This window comes from Topomyia yanbarensis, chromosome 3, assembly GCF_030247195.1.
Source record: "Topomyia yanbarensis strain Yona2022 chromosome 3, ASM3024719v1, whole genome shotgun sequence".
In the NCBI taxonomy this organism is placed as follows: Eukaryota; Metazoa; Arthropoda; class Insecta; order Diptera; family Culicidae; genus Topomyia; species Topomyia yanbarensis.
The window spans coordinates 71,226,827-71,247,782 of record NC_080672.1 but is presented as its reverse complement, the minus strand read 5'-3'; the positions used below and the strand labels follow the sequence as shown (position 1 = coordinate 71,247,782).

The following is a 20,956-nucleotide window of genomic DNA, read 5'->3' as shown; positions in this document are numbered from 1 at the left end:
ATGCCACATAGCCTCGGGTTTTGTACTTGGTTCAGTTTGCATTCGAAACCAAATGGGCTGAATCAGGCTGAATTATATCAGTTTACTTCCATCGGCAAAGAGGTGGAACTTCGAACAAAAACTGTTCAAGATTTGCGGCTCGGTGCATGTAATTAGTGGGAACCAATCAGGAACGAGCTTCAGACAGATGTGTTAAAATCGGGTTTTGCCGTTTCTGTATGCTAATATCGACCAGTCGGAAGTAAAAATAATAGTTGGTGAAGGAACGTGTTTTCATTTTTTTTTGGTTGATAGTTTGATAGCGCTGATAAGGGCTAATTTGTTTTCCAAAGAAATTGCTCTTTGAGTGGGAGAGTTTTGTTCCGATTGGCCCCCGTTACTAGCATTGAGCTGTACAAACTAATTTAGAAAATTTCGGTAGAGATCCTGCATCAGAGTAAACGATACAATATATGATGAAATCATTTTTATCAATTGCGACAAGTATCAAAAACACATTGAAATGATTTTTTTTATGAAAAGAAATCCATCAAATTTCCACGAACATTTAAAAAAGGCCAATTAGGGTAAGATGCCGTAAGTGGGGATGAGACGCGGCATCTTGTCCTAAACTGAAAATCGGTGAACAAAAAATATTTTTGAACTCTCTTTGAGGTTTTTGTGATTAGGTGTCTTTAGTTAAGTTTCATGAAGCTTGATTACGGCTGGCACCTTCACTTTTCTTAAGGAACATCTAGAAACATGTTTTTATCCAACAATATAACAATATTTTCCTTTTGCAACCTTGTGTAATAGTTAAGTTGGAGTAACTTTATTAAGGATGCTGTTATTCTATATGTTTTTACGTGCGATTTAGACTGGTTCAATTTTTGACTTTTAGCTCCACCAGGCTCTACTGATTCCTTTTATTGGCCTTAGTAATTGTTCAAATTTTGGTACCGAGCGGTTGTTTTTACGGACCTTCCAAAAAATTCAAAGTTTATATGGAAGATTATATGGAAAATCGGTTAACATTGAAAAAAAATTCATAAAAAATCACCTCATCAATCAATTAATCATAACGCTATATATTTCTAAAGGTATTCTTCTACTGAACACATTCGTGGAACATTTTAAGTGTATGAAAATTCGCTGAGAAAAGTTATTAACTACAGAAGCAGCATGACTTCAAAACAAGTGGATTTTATTATTAATCATAGCAACCCTGTTTGAATCTACCCTACGCGAGCGGTGGGTGACAAGTCTAGTTTACACTGGTATAACGTTGGAGCTTTTCAAGCAGAGTTGCTATGATTAATAATAAAATCCACTTGTTTTGAAGTCATTCTGCTTCTTTAGATAACTTTTCTCAACGAATTTTCATACACTTACAATGTTCCCCGAATGTATTCAGTAGATGAATACCTTTAGAAATATATAGTGTTATGATTAATTGATTGATGAGGTGATTTTTTATGAATGTATTTTCAATGTTAACCGATTTTCCATACAAACTTCCATATAAACTTTGAATTTTTCGAAGGGTCCGTGGACACAACCGATCGGTACCAAAATTTGCACAATTACTAAGGGCCATAAAAGGAATCAGTAGAGCATGGTGGAGCTAAAAGTCAAAAATTGAACCAGTCTAATATATATCTATATGTTGGTAGGGGTTCCTTAAAAGCAGTTCTTTGGCCGTTTTTAAGTATAATGAATTTATATCAATTAGGTTTATTCTTGGAAGTTTCATTTGAAAAAGTGTTAATTTGTTGAATTCGTTTTTAGCCTAAAATTGACATCAATTCGAATTAATGCGTTCACGAAAGTTATTGCCTGAAACATTAAAGAATAATCCGAAATAATCAATACCTAGATACATATCGCCCATTTGAATTTATAGCTAAATGGACTCATAATGGTGTTAAGTCCACTAGCTTGTGGATATACCTTATTATGAACCTAACCTGTCACAAATGTTCATTTAATGGAATTCCGATGTAAAAAAAATACAATTTAACTATGCATCCTTCGCCATCGAATGCTGCATCTCATTCGCAATTTTACTGCGTCATCTATCTTAATTGGAGGGGAGAGATGTTGCACGACGATATTTTCCTTTGAAATTATAGATGACCATGTTCATGATCACAATGCCTTCTAAAAGGTTCCAACTATTCAATTGATACATGATTTAGTAAAAAAATGAAATATTCGGTACTCTTTGTCGCAACTGCCCGCACATAATCATTAATAATCTTTTTGTGGGTTAATAAGAAGGATTATTTTACATCTTCAGTTTTGTAATTCTCCGAAAGACAAACTCGCAATACCACATTACCGTACTAAAGTGACTGTATATACACGATGTTGAGAGTGCGGCATCTCACCCGACGCAACATCTCCCCCGAAATTACCCTATTACAGTCAGTCCATGGAATCGGTTGAATCCTAATAGTCACCTTCTCTACCGATGTGGAAATGTAGTCTCCGGCTATTCAACAAGGTTGACTAATAGAAACCAACTAAAATCACAATTCTTTCTGTTCAAGATTTGAGGCACGCGATTTTAGCGGTAATCGATCAGTAAATCAGCGGTAACCGATCACGAACTGGCTTCGGTCGGGTGTTTTAAAATACGGTTTTCATTGTGTACGCTACTTTCTAACCATCAGAAATGCAAATAATTGCCTTTGCTACAATGAAAAAACTAAACACGTTAACATAATGTGTAAAACTATTTAATCCTCAAACACATGAAATGCACACGGTTGCTATTTCAATATCTAATCGAGTATGGGAAATATGGTTTTTAAATGGAATTCATGCGAGCATTGTGTGAAAAACACAAACAAAAAAAGTTTGGTAAGCTTGACTACCAAACTTCGTAAAGAATCTATTTTTGTTGTGTTCCTAAGAATTTTCCACGTTCAACAAGTTTCATTTTATGAAAATTGATTGAAGAATAATAGAGATATATGCACGAGAAAATTATTAAATATAATATGAATGACAAATGGTCCTTTAAACCCAACTTCTCGTATTCGGACAAAGATCAAAAAGGTTCCGTTCGATTTCCGAGATTTTTTCACATATAAAAACTGCAAATTATATATAATTTGCATCACGGAGCAGAAAAATTATTAAAAACAGGGGATTTTAGGGATAAAACGACCCAGTACCCCATTTTCCCATATTTTTCGAGGGACAGATATATCTCCATACAAATACTAATGTTATTTCCTTTAAAAAGAGGTATGAATCGTAATTTTCTGAGTGCTACTTCAAAAGTTGTAACATTTAGTATATTTTTCCTCCGTATTTTCCCATAGTACCAATTTCGAAAAAGCGAAGTGGGCGGGGGTCTAGAATTGTCCAAATGATGTGAGATTTGGCATCTGACCTTACTTTGACATTTGCCACAATATTAAAAAAGATTCGAGTATTAACATTTTTTTTGCGATGCCTTAATGCGTAAAAATTGACAGCTCAGTAGTATGCTTAGAAAAAAAATGTCACCAGTTTATCCAAATTTTAAAAGAAGAACATCAGTCGATTTATTAGATCATCACGATTCAAATTATACCAAATAGTTGGTGGAAAACACAATTGACCGATCGGAATGGTTCTTTTGAAAAAATGGCTGTGATTTTTTCTCACACTACCCACTGAGCTGGAGTACGCCACACAATTGCTTAATGAATAAAACCACAGCCACTTTTTAAAAAGCACCATTCCGATCGGTCAATTATTTTTCCACCAACTATTTGGTATAATTTGAATCGTGATAATCTAATAAATGGACTGATATTCTTCTATTAGAATTTTGAAAATGTTTTATATGGGTGAACTGGTGGCAAAGCTGAACACAACGCATACTATTGAGCAGTCTATTCATACACATGTTCAAAAAAGGTTTCTTGAGCCATACTTTGATACAGCACATGACATGTGTTTTAATTTTAATTTCCGTGTGAAATTCACAGGAAAACCATTTGTTTTTCTTTTTAGCATGAAAGCGCACATGAAAGTGAAGTTTAATTGCATATTGTTTTATCATGTAAATTATTTTCAGTGTAGTAGTATGTAACGATACAAACTGATTCATCCAGTAGCCATGTACAGCTCACAATATTTTCTTCTCGGTTTTGTACAGCCTTCTGAGGAGACGTCATGTACGCTCTAAACACCTCAATACAATTAATAATGCAACAAATCTGCAGCGAACCTGTATATATTAAACTTTTCATAATTTCAGTGTTCGGTTGGTGCACCATATTGACGGCTCTGAGCGAGATGAGCGGAAAATTTTCACCATTTACAAGTAATTTCACAAAAGATTTTTCGAAACAATTTTTCGTTATTAATGCATGTCATACATACTCCAAAATTCAATACAACATTGCTGAACATGTTTTCGACAAAATGGCATAGAAATTGATTGAATGCATGTAGTGTGGCAATAGATGTAAGCGTTCCAAACCTTACTCGACTTTCCTTCTGATTTTTCAAAAAAGCGCCACTATATTGAAAGGTAAGTTGTTGGTCAAGACAAAAAACGTTGGAGAAATTAAATGTTATATTAGCAATTATCGTTTATACGACTTATAATATTCAAATTGGTTTGGCTTTGAGTTTAGTGTAGTTTCAACATATTCAGGCCCCTTCTTGCGACAAAAACTTTGAATGCATATTTATGAAAATGCTCTTATGGCGACGCTCTGATGCTCGTAATTGATTATACAAATTTGTGTCGCAATAGATACGTATCGTTGAAATATTGATAATTTTACTAGTGCTAAAATGTTAAAATGATAACAGGTGACTTATGAAATTAATTCAGTAAGCCTAAATTTAGAACTCGATAGTTAACCATCTGAACCAATTTTAATAATTTGTCACATCTATTTGCAGAGAGGTGTCACTGTGCAGCGGAGACAAAATAAACAGCCATCCGAACGCAATAACCATTATAGGACATCCGGTTTTCGTTAGGACGTGAACCAGCTTAATTACTGTATCCTTTGGTCAAACGATCCGAGTGTGCTGTAGCTAAGGGAAAGCATAATTAATTTGGCCCTTTGGTCATTTCCTTAGTATGAAAGTTATTAGCAAACTAGTGCCCTGCAAAATGTTATCACATCCACAAGGCAAACCGGCTTCACGTTTAACGGCGCAGCATTGTCAGAATCCATGTGGAGGGGACAATAAAAAACTTATAATGCAAACAAATACATATTCTTATAGGGTTACTGCTCCCTAATTCATCTTAGCTCCTCTGTTCATCCCACCCATTTGAACACATTAGTTAGAGCAGTATCTGCTATCTTTATTCAACGCATTAGCTCAAATGGTAGGATGAATAAGGATACGTTGTACTCGACTTTTCGCTTCGCTCTAGCGTGGGCATTTTAGATTTTTCGAGTAAAAATTTTAACTGCACTACTTCTTAGGAGCGAAGCAAAGATAATGATACCTATTTAAGTGCAATCTAGCCACTCTAAGTCGAGTTATCAACGAAATAGTGTGACATCCCGACTAATGAGATGAATAAGGGCTCGTCTACCCTAGTTCCGTATGGTGTTCGTTTGCGTTTTTGTGCTGCGAAGCTCAATACCGCAATCACATCAGTTGCTTCATTGTATCTAAAAATGTGTTCAACTCTACAAACATAACCATAACGACAGTCGGGGCGATGAAAGGAGCAATTAATTTCGTAGCAAATATGGGGCACTGCCACCCTTTCGCAGAAACAGACGTACGTTGCACTAACAAAGTGTCACCCGCTGGAATTTTTCAGTGCCAGAATGGCTGAACAGTTCAAGAGCATCGATAAAATGATTCGATTATTTGTTTTGTATCAAATTTAATACGACTATTGTTCCTCCCTCGAGTAGAGATGCAGAGAACTCACAAATAACTGTGGAGCAGCGTCAATTTGTAATTCGTGGGCCTATTTGCTGTGAATGCGATTTAACAACCCTCGATGTTTATACAAGATGATGAGGAATAAATAACATCTATCCAGTGATAGTTAATGTTGCTTTAAACCAACTGTCAAAAAATTTCTCCTCAAAGTGTATTTGGATAGTTGGCTTATTGGTCTTTTTCCAAAAAAAGAAAAACGCGAGATTTCAACGTAACTCCCCCTCACGGTAGAATCCCGCTAAATTTCCACATTTCACAACATAAAACAAATGCCGCACTCGCATCATACTGACTTCCTCTTATTGCAGAAAGGATTTTCCGGATGATGCCCGTTCGAATCAACACCATCGCTTTCTCGCCATTGTTGTCTTGTAAACAATTGTGTTGCTTGTTGCGTTTCCGAATTTAAGCCTATTGTTTCGCCCAATCGATACACAAAACATACACCACTTTCATCCTAGCGAACAGGACGAGGTTTTCAAATATGAACAAAAAGAGTCCCTTGCATCTAGGGGTACATAATGCGGCGCAAGGGGACGCGACAAATTGGGCCGGGATTTTCCAACAAAAGGCAGCCCGATGCTGGCAGCACTGATTTCACAGTTTATTGCCGCTCGAGGCAGCCAAGATAAAGCGGTCTGGTTCTCGTAACATTCCCATGAAGTAAACAAATAAGCATCAAATGTGTGCGTGTGTGCGTGTTTCGAAAAAGGATATTTACGAGTAAGGGACTTCCTTTCGGCGAGCGACAGTCAATAAATTAACTGCCATCAGGCTGTCGAACAGCTCGAGTCTTCTTGTTCTGCTGGATCTCATTTACATTTTTTTGTCTATATGGTTTATGAATTGTGGTTTTGTTTCTTCGCATTTGTTCGCTGGAACAAAGAAGAATAATGAAGAGAGAAAAAACAACAAAACACAGTCGAAGGTACTAAGATATGGCAGACAAGGAACATCTGTCCCGTTACTGCTCCGTTGGGCGGATGAAACGAATTATGAGTGTCTCTGAATCATGTAATTGGACATATGAGTAGAAAAAAAAGACATATTTTTTGTAGTAAATTATGAATAGGAATTTTGGTGAAGCTAAAGTATTTTATTAGGTTAGTGGGTGTTGATATTTTCTTATTCGTTATCATATCACAATTCGTAACGTTCGATCAAACCAGCAGAAAAGAACACGTTTTTAACGATCCTTGAAAAACCCTACCCAGCACAGGTTATTCAATAGTGAGCACTTTTCAACATGGTAAGCAAAATCCAAACGCTCTTCACTTGATTCGGCCGATTACGCCAATCTCAAAGCGTCAAAACGTTACGCTAATTATACTTTACAAGTGGCTACCGGAAATTGCTCTCCAGCAGTGCCATCGTTTATTGTAGAGAGAAGAAAAAAAAGTTGAACACTTCAGATGGCAAATATTGACAAAAGTCATTAGACGACACGCTGAGCGCCTTTTGTGAGCCGTCCTTTGTTTTCCCATTCTCAGCAGAAACAACGGCCGGTCACAAAAGGAAATAGCATTTTCCAACCCGTAGATAGTGTACGAAGAAAGGAAAGCATAATCGGGGATTATCTTCGTTTGCTTTTTTTTGTTCGCTGGGAGTAAATTATCTACACATGTGGTGCTCTCTGACATTGACTTTTTGTACAGCATTGTTGCACTCGGTTAGCACAAAATGCCATGCATGTGATACCTTCCGAGGTTGAAGTGTTGTTACGCGTTTGAACAGTTGCATTGTGATCACATTTTCGTGAGACGCGGACACTGGCAACGCTTAAGTGTTCTGTGTTCGGAGAATTTTTACAGATTGTTTGTTTTATGATAGACCATTTTAGCATGAACTGAACAGATTGCTCTGTATAGCCAATCGAGTGAAAATGCTCAAAAACTTTTTTTTATTTAATTTTTTTAAATTTCTAAAATTTTGATTATAGAGGTTTTAACCTTAGGGTCATTCGCCTCTTGCTCAAAGACTATTCATCTTTAATTAAGTTACACAATCATACTTCACCATCAACATTTTTATTTTTATACAGTGAAGACCGGATTTTATCACCACCCGATTTTATCGGCCCCCCATTTTATCAGCTTTTGACCCGATTTTACCAGCTTCATATGAAAATTGATAGTTGGTAGTTTGATGGGATCTAGCAGACGAACCAAGTTAAATTCGAGTAAATCCTTTCTTGAGCATATTTTTCTTATCCGAAATATGCAAGAAAAAATTTATTTTATTTTTAATTTTGCGCTGTCAGACCCCTTTAAGGGAAGTTTAAGCTAAATAATCAGGAAAGGTTATGAGGCTATATCTAGGGACCAAAAAAGAATATTTTAAGAGCTTTGGTTTCTTAAAAATAAAAAAAAAATATGTCCCGATTTTATCAATGTCCCAGTTTTATCAACCTAAAATTCACCAAGGGGCTGATAAAAACGGGTCTTCACTGTATTTCTGATTTACACTAGTAGTTTGATAAGTCTTTTATCTTTCACTAGAAAAACATAGTCTATAGGCCGTAGGTGGCTGATAAATGGATGGGTATTGCGTATCTGAATGAATAAAATAGACCCTACGCGTCGTCCTTAGCTTACGCCCATGCAACTTCTATCCCTACCTCCACGTGGTACTGGTCGGGGTACGAGCAACTATACTGGAGATTGGGTAACCAACCTCCGGTGAAGACTATGGTCGTATGCAGACAGGGAAGGGGGGGGGGGGGGGTTTGCTTCGGCAAACCTGGAGCGGAGCGTCTGTTACCCACGTTAGGGGCGGTTGATCATCGTCCGCGTGCTAGTGAGGGACTCTAAGCTAAACTATGCGCCATGGTCCCCGGAAATTTAGGGGGTTGGTGTCAGCCTTGTAAGCCAGCCATAAAAAACTAATCAACGAACAATCAACGAGATTTTGCGGACCGCGGCACTATTGGCAAAGACCAAGGCAAAGAATAAGGACTACCGACTACCGAAACTCGGGACGTGGAAGTGTAGGTCTCTCAACTTCATCGGAAGCACCCGCATACTTTCCGATGCATTTAAGGATCGCGAGTTCGGCATAGTAGCGTTGCAGGAGGTTTGCTAGATAGGATCAATGGTGCGAACGTTTAGAGGTAATCACACCATTTACCAGAGTTGGGAACAGTTTTCATCGCACGAAAAAAAAAATCCGTTCAAAAATTCGTGAAAAAAATCACAATTTCATGAACATGGATAATAAACATCGTATTCATGGAACGATTTGTGTTTCCAAACAACTAGTTCGCGTCGAATATATACATGGTGTAACAATAGAACGTTTGGTAGGCTTACTGTGCTTGTTCTCTGGGCATTTTTAGTTTTTGTTATGATCCTTGTTCACAATTTGGAAATACGCAGCCGACAGTTTAACGATGTTCATGACTGCAGGAGCTTATTCGTGGTTTTTGTGATTTCTCGTCAAGTTACCGTGATATTTTATTCATGAGTTTACTATCAGATTTTTCTGTCAGAGTAGCGTGATTTATGTTCATCATTGCAGGATCTTAGTCATGATTTTCGTAATTTCTATTTCGGGGTATTTTGGTAATGAGTAGAGGTATTCATGCTCATGATTTCAGAATACTAGTCACGATTTTTGTGTGAGTAATGTGATTTATATTCATCATTTCAGGATCTTTTTCAAGATATTCATAATTTCTATTCACGTTATCGTGATATTTTAATCACGAGTAGAGTGATTTATGTTCATGAATTCAGGATCTTAGTCACGATTTTTGATATTTTAATCACGAGTAATATGCCTTGTATTAATGATTTCGGGATCTTATTCTCGATTTTCGTAATGTTTATTCGCACTTGATATTTTAGTTACGAGTAGAGTGATTAATTTCATGATTTCAGGATTTTAGTCACGATTTTTGATATTTTTGTCATGAATAGTATGATTTATGTTCTTGATTTTGGGATCTTAGTCACGATTTTCGTAATTTATTTGCATGTTATGATATTTTATTCTAGAGCTGACTTTCGAATTTTACACGTGGAGTGATGTGACTGATGTTCACGGCATCAGCAGCTTTATTCGTAATTTCTCTTCGCCTGATCGCGATCTGTTATTTTTGGTTATTATCGGTTTTTGTACTCGAGGTATCGCGACAATATAAACAGGAACATAAATGTGTGACTAATAAGCGAGTTCTTGTTCCATGAACTATATCGCGAGCACGATTTGTGGCTCTCTAATGTATTTTTGGTGCTCATGGCAGTTTTCTTTTTCTGTCGAGACGATGTTCTAGGTCGTAATAGTTTTTTTTATATCTATTGCTCGTGCGTCTTGCTGATTGCTAGTAGCTGGACATATATGAAATTTCACGGAATAGTGCATGGAACAAAAATAATAATACGAGTAATAGGGGAACCCGGGGCTATTCGGACCTACTTAAGCAAATCGTCCTTTTAGGTGGATAGATGTGAAAAAAGTTGCCGGTCAAAGGTCCTAATTGTTAGTTGGAAACCTCAGCTACATTTTGGTGCCATAAAACGTTCATTTGCACCATTCAATGGCACCTCTACGTTTTTCCATCCTTTTACAATGTAGGGGCAATTCAGACCATTTTTCTTAAATTTTTAACAATGGAATTATGTTTACCAAACCAAATATTTATAAGAGACACTCCAAGAAGCCAAAATAAGTAATTTTATTTACAAAAACTTAATCTGGTATGTCACAGCTGTGGATTAGCGGCCCATTCGCACAAAAGTGGTGAGCGTTTCGAAAATATCTGTGTTTTCACCCTAACAAAAATCATTCCATAAAATAGAAGCCTCAAGCTTACCAAAAAACTTACTATTTATTTATTCACTTTTATTTGTTGTTTTATCACGATTTTTCCATTATATTGATTTTGTTTTAAGAAGGGCAAAAAAACGATGCACGTATCTCCTTCTTGCAAAGAGCAAAGAATCAAATTCAGCTCTCAAAATTCATGTTTCAGAATAGCGCTCCCACGAATATGTACGATAGTCAGAAAGTGTCGCTATTTTCCGAGAAATCGAGGGTGTCCGTACTGTCTTAATAATACCTGGTTCCCCTACTCTAACTTTTTTGAAATAGTTCCCGTGAAAATTTCATAACCATGCTGCATGAAATTAAAAATGAAAACGTAAGATAGATCCTAGGTCAAGTATGAGGAATCATGCTAGTTCACGAACCCATGAATAATATTTCATAATTTTGTTTAATATTTTACGTGCACGAATGGTCAGTCGTGACAATTGTACTAGTTCACAAATACATGAATAATATTTGATGATTTTCTGGAGCACAGATATTGGATCGTTACTAATATATTGAGTTCACGAGGATTGTATGGATTCATGAATAAAATTCCGAGTTTCGTGAAATAGATCACGAGAAAGTATCCAGACTATTTCGATTTTGTGAACTAATCTTCCTAGATCTATGAATAACATCATAAGCCAACCTTTGGTTTTATGAATAATGTTCTTAAAGTTGTGTACTGGTTCACGTACAGAAAATCGATTTAGCAATGACATGGCGGAAAACATGACTTAATTTCACAAAACAAATTCAAATATTTTCACAAATAAAAGCGTTACGCGGGCGTTACTGAAAAGAAATTGAACGTAATTATTAAAGCTATGATTCTTGTTCATAATCCTGTTTTCCTAACGTAAAAACGTGGTTGTTCTAGAACTCAAAGCACTTTATTCAAGATTTTTGGAACAATTCAACTTTAACATAATTAACGTGCTCAGCCCACACTCCGGAAGCACTGATGATGATAAGGACGCATTCTACGCGCAGTTTAAGCACGAATGTGACAGCTGCTCAAGCTACGACGTCAAAATCATTATAGGAGATTTAAACGCTCAGGTTGGTCAGGAGGAGGAATTTAGACCGGCTACTGGGAAGTTTAGCGCACACCAGTTGACGAATAACAGCGGCCTACGACTGATCGATTTCACGTCATACGTCATACGTAATACCTATTTCCAGCACAGCCTCCCGTATAAGTACACCTGGAGGTCATCACAACCGACTGAATCACAAATCGACCACGTTTTGATCGCTGGACGGCACTTCTTTGACATTATCGACGTCAGAACCTATCGTGGCGCTAACATTGACTCGGGCCACTACCTGGTAATGGTAAAACTGCGCCCAAAACTCTCCGTAATTATCAATGTACGATACCGATGACCGTTTCGGAATTATCTCGGTCTACTGAGCCAAACAGAAGTCGCCACAACATACGCACAGAATCTGGAGGCAGCGTTGCCGAATGAACTCATTCAAATGGTCCAAGAAAGGCTGGCCATTTGTCTGCACACACTGATAGTCAGAATCTGGGAATCCGAATAGCTACCGAGGAGTGGATGCAAGGGGTTATTTGCCTCATATATAAAAAGGGCGACAAGCTAGAATGTGTGAACTATAGAGCGATCATCATCCTGAATGCCACCTACAAAGTGTTATCCCAGGTTATCTTTCGACGGCTATCACCTATTATTAAGGTTGAACAGAGAAAGCGCTAAAATCGAAAACGAAAAAAGCAGTTTTTTCCACACCGTGTGTTAGAACTTCATAAAAATCAATCAGCAGTATTGTAACAACATTCTATATAAGCTGATTGGTTTTTATGAAGATCTACCACACAGTGTGGAAAAAACTGCTTTTTTCGTTTTCGATTTTTGCCCATTCTCTGTCCAACCTTATTGAGTTCATGGAAATCAGGCCGGTTTTATCAACGGGCGCTCGACAACAGACCAGATCTTCAGCGTGCGGCAAATCCTCCAGATAAGACATGAATACCAGGTTCCAACGCATCATTTCTTCGTCGATTTCAAGACGACATACGATAGTGCCAATAGCCCTGAGCTATGAAAAATTATGAACGATCGTGGGTTCCCCGGGAAGCTCATAACTAAAGCGACGATGGAGGGGGTGCAAAACTGTGTGACGACCCGATCAAAAACACATAACAGAAATATTTCAAAACTATATCTCGCATTGTTACTTGTTATAAATTTCTGTTATTTTAACTACTAACGAGACCTAATTTATAACACAATATGTTTCAAAAATTGTGTTTTTAACAAGTAACAATTCGAGATATAGTTTTGAAAGATTTTTGTTATGTATTTCTGATCGAGGAGTACACTCAAAAGTTATCACCCACCCATTTGAAGCCGTTGGTTAGAGCAGCGTCTGCCATCTTTGTTCAACGCATGGAGACACATGACAGAGCAACGATAGGGGCACTCGTTTCTTTGTTTTCGCCATTTTCAGTGCATTTGTGTTTATATCTTGGTTCTTAACAACGAAGCAAAGCTGTTGATGCCAATTTGTATGCATCTCATCGATTGTAGGCCGAGTTATTAATGAATTAATGCGCCACTCTCCATAATGGGGTGAAAATTAGCACTTTACTCTATCTAGTCCCATGGTGACTGGACGCCCAAGAGACTTTTGAATTGCGCGCGAATTTCGTTACAACTTTCATTCGAATCCATATTCCTACTAGAGTTGTGTTCCGCGCCGATGATTTTTACAGGCCGTCGATTTTAGGCATGATTTTTGTAGAACGATCACTTTATTGATTATCACTTTTGTATGATACTTTTCATTCTCAGTCTTTGGAAGATACTGCTGACGATATGGAAACACGCATCTAAAACTTGCGCTAAGTTCTTCCAATATGTTTGATTTTGAGGTCTAACGTCTTTTGGATCAAATATCACTTTAGTGGCTTGATTTTCTTCGGCTGTGATAGCTGGGAGCGGGAGATACACTATTTTTAACAGTAAATTAAAGCAAAGATCTTAATAAAAGTCGATCGGTATTATCGCATTTATTCTTGGCATTATTGCTTTAAATAGATTTATTTCTTCTACCACGTCTCGAGCAAAATTGAGCCCATGCTCCACTTCGTTGCACTTCTTCATCTCTTGTAAACCTTGACGTCTTGCTGGCTCCTTCTTAATTCGATCGTCTGAAAATTAGAAATCGCTAAATTCGAAGCAAAACGTGAATTCAAATTCGCTTCTAAGTTGATGTTTGTTCTTTTATCGAGAAAGATTTTACACCCAATACAGAAGCAACTTAGGCCACAAACTATGTAATTATGGTGGCACATAGCGAATAATGCAAATCAATCAGATCACCGCTTGTTAAAAGCAATATTTGCGTTATTTGTTATAGTTCAAACTAGTTTGAACTAAAATATTTCGTGCAGTACAACGGCAGCAGTAATAGTAGTATAGAGTATCGTTATGGTGGGGACCCCTTGTTATCCGATCTTTTAAAACGCTACTCTGTACTAAAAAATCATATATTTCTCATAGTACCAAAAATACTGATACATGTTTTATTTAGTACCGATATTTCGTTACCAACAATGGGTCGAGATTCTCGGAACCAGTATTCTGTCAATGAAAGCAACCCGAGTAAACAAAAACTTGTTTTAATCCACCTAGTGGTGCAATTATGCCTTTCTCATTTGTCCAAACTACTATTCCATGGCTCATTATGTTCAACACAATGGTGGAAATGTATATTACATATTCAGTACGATTTGCACATAGTACACACAATGAATCGACAGTCACGATCTTGAGATACTATGTGTCGAAACTGAACCATCGCTTGAAACCAGCGGCGAATCAAGGAGGAAGATCCGTTAAGAAGTTTTTAACTAGTTATAATTTTAAAGTAGCAACCCCTTACTGCATACTCCTACCTAAGCTTATATAAGCCAAAAAATTTTTGGCTCTCAGCATTAGTGGCCGGGATTAGGTTGACGATTTTTAGAGCGATTGCATAATCTTTCTATATGAGAAAGGCAAAAACCCATGATATCCCATGTTCATGGTCCAAATTCAACCCACTGACTGGTGCTTTGCTAGTGGTTGATTTGATATGTGTTCAACCTGTGAAAGTACTATTACTATGGTCCGGTATTTTTAATTGTAGAATGATGATGAAAAAATTTGGCCTGGACACTATTCTTGGTATTTTTAAAAGGGGTTGCAAGGTATTTGAGCATACGAGAATATGCCCAGGATAACAGCCCCAGGTGCATCTTTATTAAAATTGAGTTATCTGTTGGATTATATTGTTAAGCACGCGGAATAAAGTTGTTCGAAAAATCGTTAATAAAGTGCCATAAATTCTGGAATAATCGCGTTTTCACGTTACGAGAACAACAACTTAGAGCAAAAATCATGTGGTTTATAATTATGTTCTAATTCCGTTCAGTAACGTCCATATAACGCTTTTATTAATGGAGATATTTGTTTTTGTTTTGTGCACTTCAGTCACTATTAACAAATCGATTACTAGATTATTACACAACCTTAAGAACATTATTCACAAAACCAAGGTTTAATCGTGATTTTATTCATAGCCTTTGAAAAAATATTCAGACTACGCAGTGTGAATTGGTTCATGATCATAAAATCAAAACATGGTCTCGTGAACTATTTAACGATACACGGACCATCGTGAACTATTTCGTGATTCCTAATATATTAGTCACAACTCAATATCTGTACTTGTCGAATTGTTCAGAAAATCACAAAATGTTGATCATGTATTCGTTAACTGACTCATATTTTTTAGCGAACTGATCACAACTCACTGTTCATGCTCATGAAATAGTTCACAAAACCATGAAATAATGTTCATGTATTCGTGAACTAGTTCATGATTCCTAGTATAATAGTCATGACTTACTATTCGAGCTCATGTAATAGTTGACAAATTCAAAAATTATTATTCATGAATACGTGTACTGATTCATGACTCCTAGCGACTGACCTATCGTGCTCGTGAAATGGTTCAAATTATGAAATGTTATTCATGGAAGCGTGAACTGATTCATGATCCCTAATAAAATAGTCACAACTGTCCATATGTGCACGCGAAAAAGTACACAAAATCATGAAATAATTCGTGATGTATTCGTGAACTAGTTCATGATTCCTAGTATAATGGCCACGACTAACCATTCGAGCTCGCGCAATAGTTCACAAAATCGAAAATTTTTATTCATATATACGCAAACTGATTCATGATTCCTATCCACTAACTATTCTTGCTTGTGAAATAGTTCCCAAATTATAAAATATTCATGTATTCGTAAACTGGTTCATGATTCGTAGTAAATGAATGACGATCTATCTTGAGTGTCTGTGATACTTAGAAGATATCCGTAACCATTTTCAATTTCATGCGATTCTGCACATGGTTTGGAAATTTTCATGTGAGTTATTTCACAAAACTTAAATTTTTCATGAAATATCATATAGTTATGTTCGGCTTCTAGCTTCTTGTAGTAGGCGTGAGCAGTAGATTCAAGAAAACTATTAGTAGCGAACATCGTTATTTATTTCATGCGGTTCAATGTGATGTCCGGACAGAAAACGCTACGTTGACCACCAAAAATACATTATAGAGCCACAAATCGTGTTCGTGATATAGTACACAAAAGATACCGTGAATCAATCACACTTTTATGATCCAGTTTATATTGTCATGTTAATCCGAGTATCCGATAGTAATCAAACATAAACATGAGCCACATTATTCCACGTGTCAAATTCAAAAGTGGGCTAAAGAATAAAATATCACGATAACGCGAGTACAATTTACGAAAATCGTATATAAGTTCCTGAATCAAGAACATAAATCACAAAACTCGTTAATTAAATATCAAACATTGTGACTGAGATCCTGGAATCATGAATACTATTCTCTCTACTCTACCCTGAATTACGAAAATCGTGACTAAGGCCCTGAAATTATGAATATGAATCGCGCTACTCTGCCAGAAAAATTCGAAAGTAAGCCCATGAATAAAACATCAAGGTAGCGTGATGAGAAATTACGAAAATCGCGACAAGGCTCCTGTAATCATGATCATCGTTGAAACGTCGGTTAATTGATATACTTAATTCAAACCAGAACAAGATTTATAACAAACGCTATACATGTTTAGCGAACAGGAATATCAGGCACACTCAATGATTTTAAATGTTCTCTACAGTTTTCTGTTAAAATGCACAGACTAGCACAGATTTCTCAATTTTTGATCTCGCGCTCAATTTCTACCACGAGCTACAACTGAAAAAAGGTTGCCACTTCTTGTTTTAAGAACAAAAATCCACGTTTTCCTTAACACAGGTTTGCGCAGATTTTTACAAAGGCTGCGCATAGATTTCAAGAAATATGACCTAACATCCCTGCCAGCGAACAACCACAGTAACCCAATTAAACATTGGAATGTATCGTCATGTATATTTTTGGCGCAAACTAGTTTTGCGCCAAAAATATACATGACTAGTTTCTAGAATACGAGGTTCATTATCTATAATTTCAGGACATCGATCACGATTTTCGTAAATCGTGATTTTTTTGTTCATGGATTTATGAAGGAATGTTTCCTTGTTGGTGACACAAAACACAAATACACGAATAGTTTCATGAATACGAGCTTTATTATCCATAATTTCAGAAACTGGGTAACGATTTTCGTAAATCGTTCAGTTCACGAAATCGTAATATTTTGTTCGCGGATTTCTGAACAGATTTTTTTCAATGTACGTGATGCACACTTTCTTAATCATTCTCTGTGATCGATGGAGATGGCGACAAAAAATGGCCAAACACAATATGTTTTTAAAATTCTATACTCAATCCCTATGCAGTGTTTGTTTTTTGGCTGGGAATATCTCGAGGAGACACAGAGGATCATATTTTGGGGAAAAATTGATTGACATATATCATCAAATGTTTATCTTTACAGAGTTATTGAACTGTTTTTTGTTGTTGTGTTGTTTGACTTGAAATGTCTCTAACATAAAAATTTGTAAAAGTTAATAATGGAATTATGAAAACCATTTCTTTGAAATTTCATTATTAATTTGAAAATATGAGTTTCAAGAACGAATAATGCATCGTCTTGGAACCCGTCTTTTTAATAATAAGAATTGTAATGTTAATAATTTGCGCTTTAAAAAAAATGATACAAAGCACTACCAAAAGAACTTCCTACTACTTCTTATCTAAAACGTTACTTTAATCCATTGGGTGATGTTATAGTTCTAATAGCATTGTTTGACAGCCTTTGCAGTACATACTTTGTGTACAGGTCCATTACATAGCCAGAATATCGATGAGCCAGATGAGCATGATTAAAAGAAGAAAATATTCAAAAAATGTTTTGGTAAAGTGTTTAAAAAATTTACATTCGTTTCTCGAAATCGATCGATTACTTTTTAATTTTTTTTAGAAATTTTATCTACAGTTTCATTTTTATCGAATTTTGCGTATTCAACTACAAATTACTTGCCAAGCTATATACTTTTTCAAATTGTGTTTTCTGTCTTATTTTTTTCTGAAAAGTTTTAATTAAATACGGTGTGCGGCTCTAGTCCAAAAAATTGCCAATTACTGAACACTTAAAAACAAAAAATGTCGTCTTACTGGTGAAATTTGTTCCTGTAGAATTTAAAATTATATATTGCAATGTTTCTCCTAGCAAAACGTGGAATGAACTACTGGAATTGGATCTTGACGCCTAGATATAATTTAGTATTGTATATTTGTTGGTGAAAACGATTTTCGTGTCCGCTTCACGAAATTATCCAAATGTACTTCAATGAATCTTCGCATGTAGATTTTAGTAAATTTCGCATAAAATGTATCGGACTTCTCCAAAAATATACGAAGCCAGCAACCAAGGTAAGAAATAATCTTTCACTAAAAATAGAACCAAAACCAATGGAGATAACATCCGGTTAACGGTGTTTGACTAAAGAAGAGTTTAGCTGAAAAGCTCATTTTCTTTTGGTCATTTTGTTGTTTCCAAAAAATCAAGAATCGCTAATGTATCGTCCTCCGTCGGATCATACCCCCGGAGCAATACTCACCTCAACCGTTTCGCCTCATCGATGAACGGTCGCTTCTCGCCCTCGGTCAGCAGCTTCCACTGCGCTCCTAGGTTCTTCGATATTTCCGAGTTGTGCATCTTCGGATTGTCCTGTGCCATTTTCCGCCGCTGTCCCCGGGACCACACCATGAAGGCATTCATTGGCCGCTTGATGTGTTCACCGGGGCTCCCAACGCCACCCGCACTGGAACTGCAATTACTGCCACTACTACTGATTCCACTGCTGTTGTGTAGTTTAGATGAGATTGTCATGTCCATCGTGTGGTTGATTTGAAAAAAAAATGCAATTCACAAATTAGGTCGCTTCCCGGAACGGTACTATTCTTCCGCAAGCACTGATAACTCGCCGGTAATTCGCGTCTGGGCTGCCTCAATTTTTCTTTGTTATATCACTTTTTGGTTTGCGACTGCCTTTCATCAGATATTTCGCGAACACTAATTTGTATGACACAATCAATTCTTCAGTTATCTATTGCAACAACACCTTATCAAGCAGACACAAAACAGTGCAAAATTGCTTTCCACTTATCAGCTTTGCATTCAATGCCGCGTGGAGTTTTGTAACGATTCCACCTTTTCCAAACTACCAGGTCACCCATGCATTTTTTCCGGCGATCGTTTCCAAGCTTATCCTGAAATATCGTATGCCGTCCTTTATGTCCCAAAACACGTTTGCGAGTGTGGCCAAAAATAGAGCTGCCAACACCTGGATGAGTTCTTATCAGTTGCTTTGCCCTGGCCAGAATAAAACCGATATCACGATGTTTTCAGGTCGGATTCTAAACACATAATGGTTCCATCATAATCTGTTCCACTGTTGATATTTTGATAAAAGACCAACAACCAAATGCGACCCGAAGAAGCTCGATTCGATTCATACTGGTGCGGTGGAACCGACAGCGATGACAACGACAACGGCGGCACGAAAAATCAGTCCACCGAGTCCCGTTCACGGTGCAAGGAGGAAAATGAAAAGAAAACCATACACACATTTCTGAACATTTAACAAACACAACAAAAAAGACAACGAGAAACGTGGCGAGCACCCGAGAAAAACACTGCCGGGTGGAAAAAGAAACAAAATAGAAAACAGATATCCTTTTTTCCACGCGCGCTCGAAAAAGATGCGCGCCGAATTTTCCCTCTCTTTCGAGCTGCACACCATCCGCCAACAATACCAGCAGACAGTGGGAGACGGGGAAAGCGCGTTTTTCCTTTGACTTCGCCTGCTATGGTTGAGTTGAGCCGGTGCTCTTTCTGTTGATAATACGTAGCGAGCATATGCAGATCGTCGAGAGCGCGCACATGTGCAACTGTTTAGTAGCCGCTCGGAGAGACACGGTGACTGTTTATGCGTCGCGGTCGTGTCGGTGATTTGTCCTCACTATAGGTACGTGTAGATAGGAATGTTTGCTTGTATCGAGGGACCAGAAGTGTGGTATCCACTGTCACATCACACGGAGTTGTATTATGTTTACTTTTCCACCCACTCCAGATTTCATCGTCCTCGAAGAAATATCCTACCTATCTTTATTTGTGTGTGAGAATAGCGCGATTGGTTTTTGTTTTGTGCATTGAAATGTGTTCATTTTTTATAAACTCTTACTGTCTTCGCGAGATGTTAGTTGGCGTCCTCTATTCTGACAACTTTCAATGTATTACTACGACATTCAATGTTCGATGTGTTCATGAAATAATATGCGAATTTCGCGCTAAATCGTATTCTGCGTTGGCAGCACCCTCTCAGATTTTAATGATACTTTCTGTACATGAAGACACTATGCATACTTTTTTTCTAAAAATAATCTAGACTGTCTCTTGAAAAGGGTCAATCTTTTTTACCAATTTTCTTCAAATGGCTATAGTCTAAAAATGACATCCTACAAAACAAAATGTTGTAAGAGTAATTTTCATAAAATTAGTCAAATTTTTGAATAAAACTATTGAAAAAATTCTTCATCGACTCCTACACTGAAAAGCGTTTTTAAAAATTTAAAGTCGATTTACAAAAAAACGCCATCTTCGATTTGGATGACTTTTTTTCCAAAATAGGTAATCCCCACCCACCGTCAAAAACTCAAGTTGGGCACTTTCAAG

General features: G+C 37.0%; 1 protein-coding gene across 1 annotated transcript in view; it reads right to left on the bottom strand.

The window, feature by feature from the left end:
• Positions 1-19,764, bottom strand: part of LOC131691326 (transcription factor Sox-14) — a 39,594-nt gene extending 19,830 nt beyond the window's left edge. Inside the window, exon 1 of the mRNA XM_058977617.1 lies at positions 18,840-19,764. Coding sequence (XP_058833600.1) covers positions 18,840-19,117 — 278 coding nt within the window. The 5' untranslated portion in view covers positions 19,118-19,764. The remainder of the gene's footprint in view (positions 1-18,839) is intronic.
• Positions 19,765-20,956: the final 1,192 nt, after the last annotated feature.